Source organism: Nesoenas mayeri (genome assembly GCF_963082525.1).
Source record: "Nesoenas mayeri genome assembly, chromosome: 33".
Taxonomy (NCBI): domain Eukaryota; kingdom Metazoa; phylum Chordata; class Aves; order Columbiformes; family Columbidae; genus Nesoenas; species Nesoenas mayeri.
In genome coordinates, this window is record NC_137573.1 from 558,479 (window position 1) to 576,549 (window position 18,071).

Here is an 18,071-nt window from a genome sequence, read left to right on the forward strand (position 1 = left end):
CCCTGGACACGCCCCCTCGTTTGGCCCCGCCCCCCCCTTCCCTCCCCCCCCCCCCCCCCCGCGCACGGACGCGCCCCCCCCCCCCCCCCCCCCCCGTTCCCCCCCCCTCCTCATGGCTTTGAGCTGCGGGGACCCAGGAGTGCCCCAGGGACCCAGGAGTGCCCCAGGGACCCAGGCGTCCGGGACCCTCCCCGCCCCCCCCATTCTGTGATGTCCCCTCATTGGCCCCAATGTCCGTTTGTCTGTGTCCCCCCCCCCACATTGTCCCCAATGTCCCCCGTGTCCTATTGGCTGTTCCATTGTCCCCCCATTGTCCCCACGGCCCATTGTGTCCCCCCCAATGTCCCCATTGTCCCCGTGTCCCCCCCATTGTCCCCCTGTCCCCCCATTATGCCCATTGTCCCCATGTCCTTCTGTCCCCACAATGTCCCCATTGTCCACATGTCCATCCTCCTGTCCTGTGTCCCCCTGTCTGTCCCCCCATTGTCCCCCCATGTCCCCATGTCCCCCCCGTCCCCCATTGTCCCCATTGTCCCCATGTCCGTCCTCCTGTCCCATGTCCCTCTGTCCCTCATTGTCCCGTCCCCCCATTGTCCCCATGTCCCCCTATTGTCCCCATTGTCCCCATGTCCGTCCTCCTGTCCAATGTCCCCTTGTCCCCCCATTGTCCCCATGTCCTCATTGTCCCCATGTCCCCCTGTCCCCCCATGTCCCCATTGTCCCCCCATTGTCCCCATGTCCATCCTCCTGTCCCATGTCCCCCTGTCCCCCATTATCCCATTGTCCCCCCTCCCCCATTGTCCCCATGTCCCCTCATCCCCCCACTGTCCCCCCAATGTCCCCATTGTCCCCATGTCTGTCCTCCTGTTCCATGTCCCTATGTCCCCCCATTGTCCCCCATCCCCCCATTATCCCATTGTCCCCCCATCCCCCCATTGTTCCCATTGTTCCCATTGTCCCCATTGTCCCCAATGTCCCCAATGTCCCCATTGTCCCCAATGTCCCCATTGTCCCCATTGTCCCCGTCCGTCCGTCCGTCCGTCCTAGATGAAGAACTCCTCGCGCCGTTTCCCGCCGTCCCCCCCCAGAAACGCCTCCCGCGCCTCCCCGGGCTCGTCCAATCCGCTCGCCTCGTGCGTCAGGTACGACCCTGTGTCGGCCAATCAGAGAGCGGCTTCCCCACAGGGCCACGCCCCCTTCCCAAGCTCCGCCCCCTTCCCAAGCTCCACCCCCTTCCCACGCCCCGCCCCTTCCCAAGCTCCAGCCCCTTCCCAAGCTCCACCCCCTACCCAAGCTCCACCCCCTTCCCAAGCTCCGCCCCTTCCCAAGCTCCACCCCTTCCCAAGCTCCACCCCCTTCCCAAGCTCCGCCCCCTTCCAAGCTCCACCCCCTTCCCAAGTTCCTCCCCTTCCCAAGCTCCACCCCCTTCCCAAGCTCCGCCCCCTTCCCAAGCTCCGCCCCCTTCCCAAGCTCCGCCCCTTCCCAAGCTCCGCCCCCTTCCCAAGCTCCACCCCCTTCCCAAGCTCCACCCCCTTCCCAAGCTCCACCCCCTTCCCAAGCTCCGCCCCTTCCCAAGCTCCACCCCCTTCCCAAGCTCCGCCCCTTCCCAAGCTCCACCCCCTTCCCAAGCTCCGCCCCTTCCCAAGCTCCACCCCCTCCCTCCACTCCATTAATGCCCCGGGCCCCCCTAGGCCCCGCCCCCCTTGGCCCCGCCCCCTTTGTCCCCGCCCACCTTTCTGGCGCACGGAGCACCAGAGCAGCGCCCCCAGCAGGCAGAGCAGCAGGAACACCAGCAGCGCCAGGACCCCGCCCACGATGGCGAAGGGCGTGGCCTGGGGCGTGGCCAGCACCGCCCCCGCCGCTACAGAATGGGGGCGGGGTCACGGGGTGGGCGGGGTCACGGGGGTGGGCGGGGTCACGGGGGTGGGCGGGGTCATGGAGTCAGTTGATGGGTGAGGTCAGTTGGTGGGCGGGGTCAGGGGGTGGGCGTGGCCAGGACCTTCCCCACCACTGTGGAATGGGGGTGGGGTCAGGAGTGGGCGTGGTCACGGGGGTGGGCGGGGTCAGTTGGTGGGCGGGGCCAGGACCTTCCCCACCACTGTGGAATGGGGGCGGGGTCACGGGGGGTGGGGTCATGGGGGGCGGGGTCAGGGGGTGGGCGGGGTCAGTTGGTGGGCGGGGTCAGTTGGTGGGCGTGGTCACGGGGGCTGGGCGGGGTCATGGGGGCCGGGAGTGGGTGGGTTCATGGGGGTGTACAGGGGTGGGGGGGCGGGGTCAGTTAGTGGGCGGGGTCAAGGGGTGGGCGGGGCCAGGACCTTCCCCACCACTGTGGAATGAGGGTGGGGTCATGGGTGGGTGGGGTCACGGGGGGGCGGGGTCATGGGGGCAGGGAGTGGGTGGGGTCATGGGGTGGGCGGGGTCAGGGGGGTGGGCGTGGCCAGGACCGCCCCCACCACTGTGGCACGAGGGGCGGGGTCACGGGGTGGGCGGGGTCACATAAGTGGGCGTGGCTTGAGGGTGGGTGGGGCTGGAATAGGTGACAATGGGTGACAAGAGGTGACAATGGGTGACAATGGGTGACTGTGGGTGACTATGGGTGACAAGAGGTGACAATGGGCTGACAATGGGTGACTGTGGGTGACTATGGGTGACAAGAGGTGACAATGGGTGACAATGACCTGACAATGGGTGACAATAAGTGACAATGGGCTGACAATAGGTGACAACAGATGACAGTGGGTGACAATACAATGACAGTAGGTGACAATATGATGACAATAGATGACAGTGGGAGACAATAGGTGACAATAGATGACAGTGGGTGCCAATACAATAACAGTAGGTGACAATAGGTGACAGTAGGTGACAATGAGATGCCAATAGGTGACAATATGATGACAATAGGTGACAGTGGGTGACAACACAATGACAGTAGGTGACAATATGATGACAATACGATGCCAATAGATGACAATACAATGACAGTAGAAGACAGTGGGTGCCAATACGATGACAATAGGTGACAATAGATGACAGTGGGTGACAATACGATGACAATAGGTGACAATAGATGACAGTGGGTGACAATGCGATGACAATAGATGACAGTAGGTGACAATATAATGACAATAGGTGACAATAGATGACAGTGGGTGACAATACGATGACAATAGGTGACAGTAGGTGACAATATGATGACAATAGATGACAGTGGGTGACAATATGATGACAATAGGTGACAGTAGGTGACAATACGATGCCAATAGATGACAGTGGGTGACAATATGATGACAATAGGTGACAATATGATGACAATAGATGACAATAGGTGACAGTGGGTGACAATACGATGACAATAGGTGACAATAGCTGACAGTGGGTGACAATACAATGACAGTGGGTGACAATACGATGCCAATAGATGACAGTAGGTGCCAATATGATGACAGTAGGTGACAATATGATGACAGTAGGTGACAGTAGGTGCCAATATGATGACAGTAGGTGACAATATGATGACAGTGGGTGACAATAGATGACAGTAGGTGACAGTAGGTGCCAATATGATGACAGTAGGTGACAATATGATGACAGTGGGTGACAATAGATGACAGTAGGTGCCAATGTGATGACAGTGGGTGACAATATGATGACAGTGGGTGACAATGCGATGCCAATAGATGACAGTGGGTGACAATACGATGACAGTAGGTGACAATAGGTGACAGTAGGTGACAGTAGGTGACAATAGATGACAATAGGTGACAACAGACGACAGTGGGTGACAATACGATGACAGTAGGTCACAATATGATGACAGTAGGTGACAATACGATGCGAATAGATGACAGTGGGTGACTATGATGACAATAGGTGACAATACAATGACAATAGATGACAGTGGGTGACAATATGATGACAGTAGGTGACAATATGATCACAATGGGTGACAGTAGGTGCCAATACGATGCCAGTGGGTGACAATGTGATGCCAATAGATTACAGTAGGTGACAATATGATGCCAATAGATGACAGTGGGTGACAATACGATGACAGTGGGTGACAATAGGTGACAGTAGGTGACAGTAGGTGACAATATGATGACAGTAGGTGACAATATGATGACAGTGGGTGACAATAGATGACAGTAGGTGCCAATATGATGACAGTGGGTGACAATACAATGACAGTGGGTGACAATACGATGCCAATAGATGACAGTAGGTGACAATATGATCACAGTGGGTGACAATAGATGACAGTAGGTGACAGTAGGTGCCAATATGATGACAGTGGGTGACAACACGATGACAGTGGGTGACAGTAGATGACAATACAATGCCAGTAGGAGACAATACGATGCCAGTGGGTGACAATACGATGCCAATAGATGACAATACGATGCCAATAGAGGACAGTGGGTGACAATATGATGCCAATAGGTGACAGCAGGTGACAGTAGGTGCCAATACGATGCCAATGTGCGGTACCGTGCACGCGCAGGGGCACGCTGGCGCTGCCGCGGCCGAGCGCGTTGGCGGCCGAGCAGCTGTAGGTGTCACCGTTGTCCCCCGGGCCCAGGTCGGGGACGCGAAGCTCCGCCCCCCAGGGCCCCGCCCGCTGCTCCGCCCGCCCCGGAACAGGAAGTGACCCGTTGGAGCGCGACCACGACACCTCCGTGGGGCTGCGGGGACAGGGGACAATGGGGGCAATGGGGGCAATGGGGTCAATGGGGACAGTGGGGGCAATGGGGGCAATGGGGACAATGGGGGCAATGGGGACAATGGGGGCAATGGGGACATTGGGGGCAATGGGGGCAATGGGGACAGTGGGGGTAATGGGGACATTGGGGGCAATGGGGTCAATGGGGACATTGGGGACAATGGGGGCAATGGGGACAATGGGGGCAATGGGGGCAATGGGGACAATGGGGGCAATGGGGACAATGGGGGCAATGGGGGCAATGGGGACATTGGGGGCAATGGGGACAATGGGGGCAACGGGGACAGTGTGGTCAATGGGGGCAACGGGGACATTGGGGACAATGGGGACATTGGGGGCAATGGGGACAATGGGGGTGATGGGGACAATGGGGGTGATGGGGACAATGGGGGTGATGGGGACAATGGGGACATTGGGGACAATGGGGACATTGGGGTCAATGGGGACAATGGGGACAATGGGGGTGATGGGGACAATGGGGACATTGGGGGCAATGGGGACAATGGGGGTGATGGGGACAATGGGGACATTGGGGGCAATGGAGACAATGGGGACATTGGGGACAATGGGGACATTGGGGACACCACCCAGACTCAGCTCCGCCCCCCTTGGCCCCACCCCACATGTCCCCAGGGGTGTCCCCACAATGTCCCCAATGTCCCCCCAATATCCCCCTGAGTCCCCATGATGTCCCCATGATGTCCCCCCAATGTCCCCAGATGTCCCCAATGTCCCCATGATGTCCCCAATGTCCCCATGATGTCCCCAATATCCCCATGATGTCCCCATGATGTCTCCATGATGTCCCCAATGTCCCCATGATGTCCCCCAATGTCCCCCCAATGTCCCCATGAGTCCCCATGATGTCCCTCCAATATCCCTATGATGCCCCCATGAGTTCCCATGATGTCCCCCCAATGTCCCCATGTGTCCCCAAGGGGGTGACAGGGGTGTCCCCAGGTGTCCCCATGATGTCCCCCAATGTCCCCACATGTCCCCATGTGTCCCCAGGGGGGTGACAGGGGTGTCCCCATGATGTCCCCATGATGTCCCCCAATGTCCCCAATGTCCCCATGTGTCCCCAGGTGGGTGACAGGGGTGTCCCCATGATGTCCCCATGATGTCCCCAATGTCTCCGATGTCCCCAGGGGGGTGACAGGGGTGTCCCCAGGTGTCCCCATGATGTCCCCCAATGTCCCCACATGTCCCCATGTGTCCCCAGGGGGGTGACAGGGGTGTCCCCATGATGTCCCCATGATGTCCCCCAATGTCCCCACATGTCCCCATGTGTCCCCAGGTGGGTGACAGGGGTGTCCCCATGATGTCCCCATGATGTCCCCAATGTCTCCGATGTCCCCAGGGGGGTGACAGGGGTGTCCCCAGGTGTCCCCATGATGTCCCCATGATGTCCCCACATGTCCCCATGTGTCCCCAGGGGGGTGAGAGGGGTGTCCCCATGATGTCCCCAAGGGGGGGTGGCACTCACGGGGGGTTGGCGGTGACGCTGCAGCTCAGCACCAGCGTGTCCCCCTCGCGCAGCACCCGCGGGGACACCTGGATCCGCACACTGGGGGGGTCTGGGGACACGGGGCAGCGCCGGGACCCCGGTGACCCCCAGTTCATCCCAGTCCCCCCCATTGACCTCCCATTGACTTCCAGTCCATCCCATTGACTTCCAGTCCATCCCATTGACCTCCCAGTCCCCCCCATTGACCTCCCATTGACTTCCAGTCCCCCCCATTGACCTCCCAGTCCATCCCATTGACCTCCCATTGACTTCCAGTCCATCCCATTGACCTCCCAGTCCCCCCCATTGACTTCCAGTCCATCCCATTGACTTCCAGTCCATCCCATTGACCCCCCAGTCCATCCCATTGACCCCCCAGTCTCTCCCATTGACCTCCCAGTCCATCCCATTGACCTCCCATTGACTTTCAGTCCATCCCATTGACCTCCCAGTCCCCCCCATTGACCTCCCAATGACTTCCAGTCCATCCCATTGACATCCCAGTCCCTCCCATTGACCTTGAGTCCATCCCATAGACCTCCCAGTCCATCCCAGTCCCTCCATTGACCTCCCAGTCCCTCTCATTGACTCCCCAGTGTCTCCCATTGACCTCCCATTGACTCCCAGTCCCTCCCATTGACTTCCCAGTCCCCCCCCCAGTCCATCCCATTGACTCCCCAGTCCCTCCCAGTCCCTCCATTGACCCCCCAGTCCATCCCATTGACCTCCCATTGATCTCCCAGTGTCTCCCATTGACCTCCCATTGACTTCCAGTCCCTCCCATTGACTTCCCATTGACCTCCCAGTCCATCCCAGTCCCTCCCATTGATCTCCCAGTCCCTCCCATTGACTTCCCATTGACCTCCCAGTCCATCCCAGTCCCTCCATTGACCTCCCAGTGTCTCCCATTGACCTCCCAGTCCCTCCCATTGACTTCCCATTGATCTCCCAGTCCCTCCCATTGACTTCCCATTGATCTCCCAGTCCATCCCAGTCCCTCCATTGACCCCCCAGTGTCTCCCATTGACCTCCCATTGATTTCCAGTCCCTTCCATTGACTTCCTATTGACTTCCAGTCCATCCCATTGACTTCCAGTCTCTTCCATTGACCTCCCAGTCCCTCCCATTGACCCCCCAGTTCCCCCATTGACCTCCCATTGACCTCTCAGTCCCTCCCACTCCATCCCATTGACCTCCCAGTATATCCCAGTCTCACTCTTACCCCCTCCAGGTCCATCCCATTGACCTCCCAGTGTCTCCCATTGACCTCCCAGTCCATCCCATTGACCTCCCAGTGTCTCCCCTTGACTTCCCAGTCACTTCCAGTCCATCCCATTGACTTCCAGTCTCTTCCATTGACCTCCCAGTCCCTCCCATTGACCTCCCAGTCCCTCCCATTGACCTCCCAGTCCCTCCCAATCTCATCCCATTGACCCCCCAGTCCCTCCCATTGACCTCCCAGTCTCTTCCAATCCCATCCCATTGACCCCCCAGTCCCTCCCATTGACCTCCCAGTCCCCACATTGACCTCCCAGTCCCTCCCATTGACTTCCCATTGACCTCCCATTCCATCCCAGTCCCTCCATTGACCTCCCAGTCTCTCCCATTGACCTCCCATTGACTCCCAGTCCCTCCCATTGACTCCCAGTCCCTCCCAGTCCCCCCCAGTGCCCCCACTGCCCCCCTGCTCACACTGCACGTCCAGCGTGAGCTGCGCCCGGCGCCGCTGTCCCCGCGGGAGGGCGGGATGCGTCACCTCGCAGGTGACGACGGCGCCGTGGTCCCCGCGCTCCACGCGCAGCCGCAGCACGTTCAGCTGCCGGAACACCAGCCCCCGCTGCTCCCGGCTGGGGACGCCTGGGGGACATGGGGACAATGGGGACAATGGGGGCGATGGGGGCAATGGGGGTGATGGGGGCAATGGGGACATTGGGGGCAATGGGGACATTGGGGGCAATGGGGGCGATGGGGGCAATGGGGGTGATGGGGGCGATGGGGACATTGGGGGCGATGGGGGCAATGGGGACATTGGGATAATGGGGGCAATGGTGACATTGGGGTCAATAGGGGCGATGGGGACATTGGGGGCAATGGGGACATTGGGGGCAATGGGGACATTGGGGACAAGGGGCACCCCCATATCCCCCTGTCTCCATATGATCATCCCCCCCATGTCCCCATTATCCCCATTGACCCCATGTCCCCATATCCCCCATCTCCCCCATTGTCCCCATGTCCCCCCATTATCCCCTATGTCCCCATTATCCCCATTGTCCCCATATCCCCCCTTATCCCCAATGTCCCCATTATCCCCATGTCCCCCCATTATCCCCAATGTTCCCATATCCCCCACCCCTCCCGTCCCCCCACGTCCCCCCATTGTCCCCATGTCCCCATTATCCCCATGTCCCCCCATTATCCCCATTGTCCCCATATCCCCACTACCCCCAATGTCCCCATTATCCCCATTGACCCCATTATCCCCAATGTCCCCATTATCCCCAAATCCCAATTATCCCCTATATCCCCTTTATCCCCATTGTCCCCCATATCCCCCCATTATCCCCAATGTCCCCTTTATCCACAATGTCCCCATATCCCCACTGACCCCATTATCCCCATTGACCCCATTGTCCCCATATCCCCCCATCATCCCCAATGTCCCCATTCACCCCATTATCCCCAATGTCCCCTTTATCCCCATTGTCCCCATATCCCCCATCCCCCCCATTGTCCCATTACCCCCAATGTCCCCATTATCCCCATTGACCCCATTGTCCCCATGTCCCCATATCCCCCCATCATCCCCAATGTCCCCATTATCCCCAATGTCCCCATTATCCCCAATGTTCCCATTATCCCCATTGACCCCATTGTCCCCATATCCCCCCATCATCCCCTATGTCCCCATTATCCCCAATGTCCCCATTATCCCCAATGTTCCCATTATCCCCATTGACCCCATTGTCCCCATATCCCCCCATCATCCCCTATGTCCCCATTGACCCTAATGTCCCCATATCCCCCCATTGCCCCCAATGTCCCCATTATCCCCATATCCCCCCCATTATCCCCAATGTCCCCATTACCCCCAATGTCCCCATATCCCCCCATTGTCCCCATTGACCCCAATGTCCCCTTTATCCCCAATGTCCCCATTATCCCCAATGTCCCCATTCTCCCCATATCCCCCATCCCCCCTATTGTCCCCATAGCCCCATTATCCCCAATGTCCCCATTATCCCCATTGACCCCATTGTCCCCATGTCCCCCATTGTCCTCATATCCCCATTATCCCCAATGTCCCCATTATCCCCATTGACCCCATTGTCCTCATATCCCCATTATCCCCATGTCCCCATTATCCCCATATCCCCATTATCCCCAATGTCCCCATATCCCCAATGTCCCCATGTCCCCCACGCCCCCACATTGTCCCCACCCCCCCCATGTCCCCCATGTCCCCCATGTCCCCATGTCCGTTACCGGTGAGCTCCCTGCGGTCGCGCAGCCATCGCAGCGCCGCCGGGGGGCGCGCTCGGGGCACGAGGCAGCGCAGCTCCAGCTCCGCCCCCGCCACGGCCACGCCCCCCTGCGTCACTTCCGGGTCGGCGGGAGGCACTGCGGGGGGGGAGGGGGAGAGAGAGACGGGGGGTCAGCCGGGGTCAGTGGGGACATTGGGGACAATGGGGGCGATGGGGCCGATGAGGGCGATGGGGACAATGGGGGTAATGGGGGCGATGGGGACATTGGGGATGATGGGGACAATGGGGGCGATGGGGACATGGGGACAATGGGCACAATGGGGGTAATGGGGGCATTGGGGGCAATGGGGGTGATGGGGACATTGGGGGCGATGGGGACATTGGGGGCAATGGGGGCAATGGGGACATTGGGGACATTTGGGACATGGGGACAATGGGGGCAATGGGGTCAATGGGGTCAATGGGGGCAATGGGGGCAATGGGGACATTGGGGGCGATGGGGACATTGGGGGCAATGGGGACATTGGGGGCAATGGGGACATTGGGGACAATGGGGGCATTTGGGACATGGGGACATTGGGGGCAATGGGGACAATGGGGACAATTGGGGCACTGGGGGCAATGGGGACAATGGGGGCAATGGGGGTGATGGGGACATTGGGGGCAATGGGGACATTGGGGGTGATGGGGACATTGGGGGCATTGGGGACATGGGGACAATGGGGGCAATGGGGTCAATGGGGTCAATGGGGGGAATGGGGACATTGGGGGCAATGGGGACAATGGGGGCAATGGGGGCAATGGGGACATTGGGGGCAATGGAGACAATGGGGACATTGGGGACAATGGGGACATGGGGACAATGGGGGCAATGGGGACATTGGGGACAATGGGGGCATTGGGGGCAATGAGGACATGGGGGATGATGGAGACATTGGGGACATTGGGGACATTGGGGTCGATGGGGACATTGGGGGGACATTGGGGACAAGGTGGGGACAGGGAGACAATGGGGAGACAGGGACAATAGCGGGACAATGGGGACATGAGGACAATGAGGGGACATGGGGACATTGGGGACAATGGGGACAAGGGACATAGTGGGATGTGACCCCACTGCTCCCATGTCCCCAGTGTCCCCAACAATGTGACCCCAGATGTCCCCAAGTGTCCCCAGTGTCCCATTGTCCCCAGTGTGGCCTCAGTGTCCCCAACATGTCCCAAATGTGACCCCAGGTGTCCCAAGTGTCCCCAATGTCCCCAGCAATGTGACCCCGGGTGTCCCCAGTGTCCCCAACATGTCCCCAATGTGACCCCAAGTGTCCCCAGCAATGTGACTGATCCGGTGGGTGTGTCCCGTGGGTGACAATGGCAGGAAGTGCCACCACACCCCAGTGTCCCCAGTGTCCCCAACGTCCCCACATCCTCCCGTGGGCTCCCCAGTGTCCCCAATGTCCCCAACAATGACACCCGACCGGTTCGGGTGACCCGGGGTGACACCCGCAGGAAGTGCCACCACATCCCTGCGTCACCAGTGTCCCCAGTGTCACCATTGTCCCCATTGTCCCCACGTGTCCCCTCAGTGACCCCAGTGTCCCCATCACCCCCATTGTCCCCAATGTCCCCATTGTCCCCAATGTCCCCATCACCCCCATTGTCCCCATCGCCCCCAATGTCCCCATCGCCCCCATTGCCCCCAATGTCCCCATTGTCCCCATCGCCCCCAATGTCCCCATCACCCCCATTGTCCCCATTCCCCCCATTGTCCCCATCGCCCCCATTGTCCCCATTGCTCCAATGTCCCCATTGCCCCCATTGCCCCCATCACCCCCAATGTCCCCATTCTCCCAATGTCCCCATCACCTCGAATGTCCCCATTCCCCTCATTGCCCCCAATGTCCCCATTGTCCCCATCACCCCCATTATCCCCATCATCCCCATTGTCCCCAATGTCCCCAATGTCCCCATTCCCCCCCAATGTCCCCATTCCCCTATTCCCCCCATTGTCCCCATCGCCCCCATTGTCCCCATTGCCCCAATGTCCCCAATGTCCCCATTCCCCCCATCACCCCCAATGTCCCCATTGCTCCCAATGTCCCCATCGCCCCCATTCCCCTCAATGTCCCCATTGCCCCCATCACCCCCACTGTCCCCACGTCCCCATGTCCCCTGTGCTCACCCAGCACGGTGAGCGTGGCGCTCTGGTGCCGCGTGTCCTCTCCGTAGATCTGGCAGCCGTACCCGCCGTCGTCCTCCAGGCGCGCGGGGCTGAGACGAACCCGCAGGCGGCGCCGGCTGAACTCCAGCAGCTGGAACCGCTCGTCCTTCAGCGCTGTGACGTCACAGTGATGTCATCATGACGTCATTGCCATAGCGACATCATCCACATAGAACATCACCATCAACATCATCCACAAAGACCATCATCAACATCATGGGGACAGTGACAGCGGCTGAACTCCAGCAGCTGGAACCGCTCGTCCTTCAGCGCTGTGACGTCACAGTGATGTCATCATGACGTCATTGCCATAGCGACATCATCCACACAGAGCATCATCAACATAGAGCATCATCAACATAGAGCATCATCAACATAGTGTTAGCGGCTGAACTGCAGCAGCTGGAACGGCTCGTCCTTGAGAGCTGTGACGTCATAGTGATGTCATCATGACGTCATCAACATAGCGACATCACCAACAACATCATCCACATAGAGCATCATCAACATCATAGTGACATAGTGACATCAACACAGTGACAGCAGCTGAACTGCAGCAGCTGGAACCGCTCGTCCTTCAGCGCTGTGACGTCACAGTGATGTCATCATGACGTCATCATCATAGCGACATCATCCACACAGAGCATCATCAACATAGAGCATCATCAACATAGTGTTAGCGGCTGAACTGCAGCAGCTGGAACCGCTCGTCCTTGAGAGCTGTGACGTCATAGTGATGTCATCATGACGTCATCATCATAGCGACATCGTCCACATGGAGCATCATCAACATAGAGCATCATCAACATAGTGACAGCGGCTGAACTGCAGCAGCTGGAACCGCTCGCCCTTCAGCACTGTGACGTCACAGTGACATCATCGTGACGTCATCATCATAGTGACATCACCAACAATGTCATAGAGCATCATCAACATCATCCACATAGAGCATCATCAACATCATGGGGACAGTGACAGCGGCTGAACTCCAGCAGCTGGAACCGCTCGTCCTTCAGCGCTGTGACGTCACAGTGATGTCATCATGACGTCATCATCATAGCGACATCATCCACATAGAACATCACCATCAACATCATCCACATACAGCATCATCAATGTCATAGGGACAATGAGAGCAGCTGAACTCCAGCAGCTGGAACCGCTCGTCCTTCAGCGCTGTGACGTCATAGTGATGTCATCATGACGTCATCATCATAGCGACATCATCCACATAGAACATCACCATCAACATCATTCACATAGAGCATCATCAACATCATCCACATAGAGCATCATCAACGTCATAGGGACAATGAGAGCAGCTGAACTGCAGCAGCTGGAACCGCTCGTCCTTGAGAGCTGTGACGTCACAGTGATGTCATCAGTGATGTCATTGCCATAGTGACATCACCAACAATGTCATAGAGCATCATCAACATCATCCACATAGAGCATCATCAACATCATAGGGACATAGTGACATCGACACAGTGACAGCGGCTGAACTGCAGCAGCTGGAACCGCTCGTCCTTCAGCGCTGTGATGTCACAGTGATGTCATCAGTGACGTCATCATCATATCAACATCACCAACAACATCATTCTCATAGAGCATCATCAACATAGAGCATCATGAACATCATAGGACAGTGACAGCGGCTGAACTGCAGCAGCTGGAACGGCTCGTCCTTCAGCGCTGTGACATCACAGTGATGTCATCGGTGACGTCATCATCATAGTGACGTAATCCCCATAGAACATCATCATCAACATCATCCACATAGAGCATCATCAACGTCATAGGGACATAGTGACATCATCAACACATGTTCCAATGTCCCCACTGTCCCCAATGTCTCCATTGACCCCAATGTCCCCATTGACCCCATTGTCCCATTGATGCCATTGACCCCATTGACCTCATTGTCCCCAATGTCCCCATTGTCCCCATTGACCCCAATGTCCCCATTGACCTCATTGTCCCCAATGTCCCCATTGTCCCCATTGACCCCCAGTGTCCCCATTGACCTCATTGTCCCCAATGTCCCCATTGCCCCCATCACCCCCATTGTCCCAAATGCCCCCATCGCCACCCATGTCCCCATTGTCCCCGTTGCCCCTATTGTCTCCAATGTCCCCAATGTCCCCATCACCCCCATTGCCCCACTGTCCCCAATGTCCCCACTGTCCCCCATATCCCCAATGTCCCCATTGCACCCAATGTCCCCATTGACCCCATTGCCCCCAATGTCCCCACTGTCCCCATTGACCCCAATGTCCCCATCGCCCCCAATGCCCCCAATGTCCCCATTGCCCCCAATGTCCCCATTGACCCCAATGTCCCCATCACCCCCATTGTCCCCATTGTCCCCAATGTCCCCATGTCCCCTCACCGCGGGTGCCGTTGAAGAACAGCGTCTGCCGCGCCGGGTTCTGGATGACGACGATGGAGCCGTCGTAGCCGTGCAGGTGACACGTCAGCTCGGCCGCGTCCCCCTCCAGGACCGTGACGTTGTCGGCCACCAGCTCCTGCGCCCGGCCTGCCACAGGGACATGGGGACATTGGGGACATGGGGGCGATGGGGACATTGGGGGCGATGGGGACATTGGGGGCGATGGGGGCAATGGGGGCAATGGGGACATTGGGGGCAATGGGGACAATGGGGGCAATGGGGGCAATGGGGGCAATGGGGGCGATGGGGACATTGGGGGCGATGGGGGCAATGGGGGCAATGGGGGCAATGAGGGCAATGGGGACATTGGGGGCGATGGGGGCGATGGGGGCGATAGGGATATGGGGGACAATGGGGACATTGGGGACAATGGGGACATTGGGGACAATGGGGACATTGGGGATATGGGGGACAATGGGGACATTGGGGGCAATGGAGACATTGGGGACATTGGGGACAATGGGGACATTGGGGACAATGGGGGCAATGGGGATATGGGGGACAATGGGGACATTGGGGGCAATGGAGACATTGGGGACATTGGGGGCAATGGGGACATTGGGGACAATGGGGACATTGGGGACAGTGGGGGGCAATGGGGACAATGGGGGTGATGGGGGCATATGAGGACATTGGGGACAATGGGGGAATATGGGGACATTGGGGACAATGGGGTCAATGGGGACATTGGGGACAATGGGGACATTGGGGGCGATGGGGACAATGGGGGTGATGGGGACAATGGGGGTGATGGGGGGCATATGGGGACATTGGGGACAATGGGGGGACAGTGGGGACATTGGGGTCAATGGGTCAATGGGGGCATTGGGGACAATGGGGGATATGGGGATGGGGGGACATGGGGACAAAGGGACATGGGGCCGGGGGGACACCCACACTCGGCCCTGGGGACATTGGGGACACCGAGGTGGTGGCAGCACAGGGACACCCCCCAACTACAGTGACACCGGACGCCTGGGTCCCTCCCGAACGCCTGGGTCCCTCCTGAACGCCTGGGTCCCACCCGAACGCCTGGGTCCCTTGGGGCACTCCTGGGTCCCTCCTGAACTCCTGGGTCCCACCCGAACGCCTGGGTCCCTTGGGGCACTCCTGGGTCCCTCCCGAACTCCTGGGTCCCTCCCGAACTCCTGGGTCCCTCCCGAACGCCTGGGTCCCTTGGGGCACTCCTGGGTCCCTCTCAGACTCCTGGGTCCCCCCTGAACTCCTGGGTCCCTTCTGAACTCCTGGGTCCCTGGGGCACTCCTGGGTCCCTCCCGGACGCCTGGGTTCCCCCCTCGGCCTCCTTGGTGACCACAGCATCACCTCCGGTTGCCATGACAACACCGGGTTGTCCCCAAGGCGGAGGAGGGGGGGGGTGTGACACGAGGGGGTGACACTGGGGGGGGGTGACATCGCGATTTCGCTGTGTCAGCACAATCCGACCCTCCCCCCCACACCAGGGTCACCGTCACGGCCAAGGTCACCAACACAAGGTCACCCGGGGGACCCAGGCGTTCGGGAGGGGACCCAGGCGTCCGGGAGGGGACCCAGGAGTTCGGGAGGGACCCAGGCGTTCGGGAGGGACCCATGTGTTTGGGGGGGGGACCCAGGCATCCAGGAGGGACCCAGGCGTCCGGGAGGGACCCAGGCGTCCGGGTGCTGCCCACGGAGGTGACACGGGGACAAGTGACACTTTGTTCCCGCCATCATTCCCCATCCCCCCCCCCCACCCACCCGGACGCCTGGGTCCCCTGGTGAATGGGTGCTGGGGGTGGGGGGGGGATGGATGGCAGGCGCCCGGACGCCTGGGTCCCCTCCCGGACGCCTGGGTCCCCTCCCGGACGCCTGGGTCCACAATGGCCCTTTTCTGTGCCACCCACGCCGGGGGGGGGACAGGCCGGCGCTGCCTGGCACCCTGGCGGGGACCCAGGCGTCCGAGGGGGACCCAGGCGTTCGGGGGGGGACCCAGGAGTTCGGGAGGGGGGACCCAGGCGTCCGGGGGGGGGAACCTGGCATTTGGAGGGGACCCAGGCATCCGGGAGGGACCCAGGAGTTCGGGAGGGACCCAGGAGTTCGGGGGGGGACCCAGACGCTTTGGGGGGGACCCAGGCGTTCGGGAGGGGACCCAGGCGTTCGGGAGGGACCCAGGCGTCCGGGAGGGGACCCACACGCTTTGGGGGGGACCCAGGAGTTCGGGAAGGACCCAGGAGTCGGGGGGGGGGGACCCAGGCGTCCGGGGGGGGGGGAGGACCCAGGCGTCCGGGATGGGGGGGGTGGGGGGGGGAGGGGACACACGTGGGGACATGGGGGGGGGGGGCTGCGGCAGAGATCGGTGACAATGGGGGGGGGGACAATGGGGGGGGGGGTTGGGGACATTGGGGGGGGTGGGGACATTGGGGGGGGGGTGGGGACAATGGGGGGTGTTGAAGGTGATGGGGACAATTTAAGGGGTTTTGGGGACAATTTAAGGGGTTTGGGGACAATTTGGGGGGATTTTGGGGTCAATTTAAGGGATTTTGGGCCCAATTTTGGGACAGTTTAAGGGTTTCAGGGTCAACTTAAGGGGTTTGGGGACAATTTGGGGACAATTTAAGGGGTTTTGGGGACAATTTAATGGGTTTTGGGGACAATTTGGGGACAACTTAAGGGATTTTGGGCCCAATTTAAGGGATTTTGGGGACAATTTAGGGGTTTTGGGGACAATTTAAGGGGTTTTGGGGACAATTTGGGGACAATTTGGGGACAATTTGGGGGGTTTTGGGCCGAATTTAAGGGGTTTTGGGGACAATTTGGGGACAATTTAAGGGATTTTGGGCCCAATTTAAGGGGTTTTGGGGCAATTTGGGGACAATTTGGGGGGTTTGGGGCCGAATTTAAGGGATTTTGGGCCCAATTTGGGGGGTTTTGGGCCCAATTTAAGGGATTTTGGGGACAATTTGGGGACAATTTGGGGGGTTTTGGGCCCAATTTAAGGGGTTTTGGGGACAATTTGGGGACAATTTGGGGGGTTTTGGGCCCAATTTAAGGGATTTTGGGGACAATTTAAGGGATTTTGGGGCTAGTTTAAGGGATTTTGGCCCCAATTTGGGGCATTTTGGGCCCAATTTGGGGTATTTTGGGCCCAATTTAAGGGGTTTTGGGCCCGATCCGGGGGGGTTTTGGGCCCGATCCGGGGGGTTTTGGACCCAATTTAAGGGGTTTGGGGCCCATTTTGGGGCGGGGGGGGGGTGAGGGGTGGGGGCTCCGGGTCCGGGGGGGGGTGGGGGATGGGGGGGGGGGTTCGGGGGCCATTTTGGGGGGATAGGGGGGGCGGGTTCCGGGGTTTTTGGGGGCGGGGGGGGGTGGGGGTGGGGGGGCTCGGGGTCCGGGGGGGGGTGGGGATGGGGGGGGGGTGGGGGGCGGTTTTGGGGGGGGGTGGGGGGGGCTCACCCAGCGCGGTCGCCCAGAGCAGCAGCAGCAGCAGCGGGGGGGGCGGGGGGGGCTCCATGGCGGCTGCGACCGCGGCCGCTGCACCTGATCACCAATGATAATGAGATGCGGGGCGGCGGCCAATGGGGAGAGAGGGGCGGGGCGAGGAGGGGCGGGGGGAGCGGCCAATGGGGGGAGAGAGGGGCGGGGCGAGGAGGTGCGGGGGGCTCAGCCAATGGGAGGGGGGAGGGGGGTAATGAGATGCAGGGGAGCGGCCA

At 59.6% G+C, this 18,071-nt stretch overlaps 1 protein-coding gene across 1 annotated transcript; it reads right to left on the reverse strand.

The window, feature by feature from the left end:
• Nucleotides 1–1,043: 1,043 nt before the first annotated feature.
• CADM4 (cell adhesion molecule 4) lies at nucleotides 1,044–14,521 on the reverse strand (the record flags this gene model as incomplete). Its single annotated transcript, XM_080361545.1, has 8 exons — nucleotides 1,044–1,150; nucleotides 1,733–1,861; nucleotides 4,492–4,685; nucleotides 6,210–6,300; nucleotides 7,923–8,087; nucleotides 9,717–9,851; nucleotides 11,895–12,047; nucleotides 14,326–14,521. 8 exons carry the CDS (start codon nucleotides 14,519–14,521, stop codon nucleotides 1,044–1,046), a joined length of 1,170 nt encoding a protein of 389 aa, XP_080217671.1.
• Nucleotides 14,522–18,071: the final 3,550 nt, after the last annotated feature.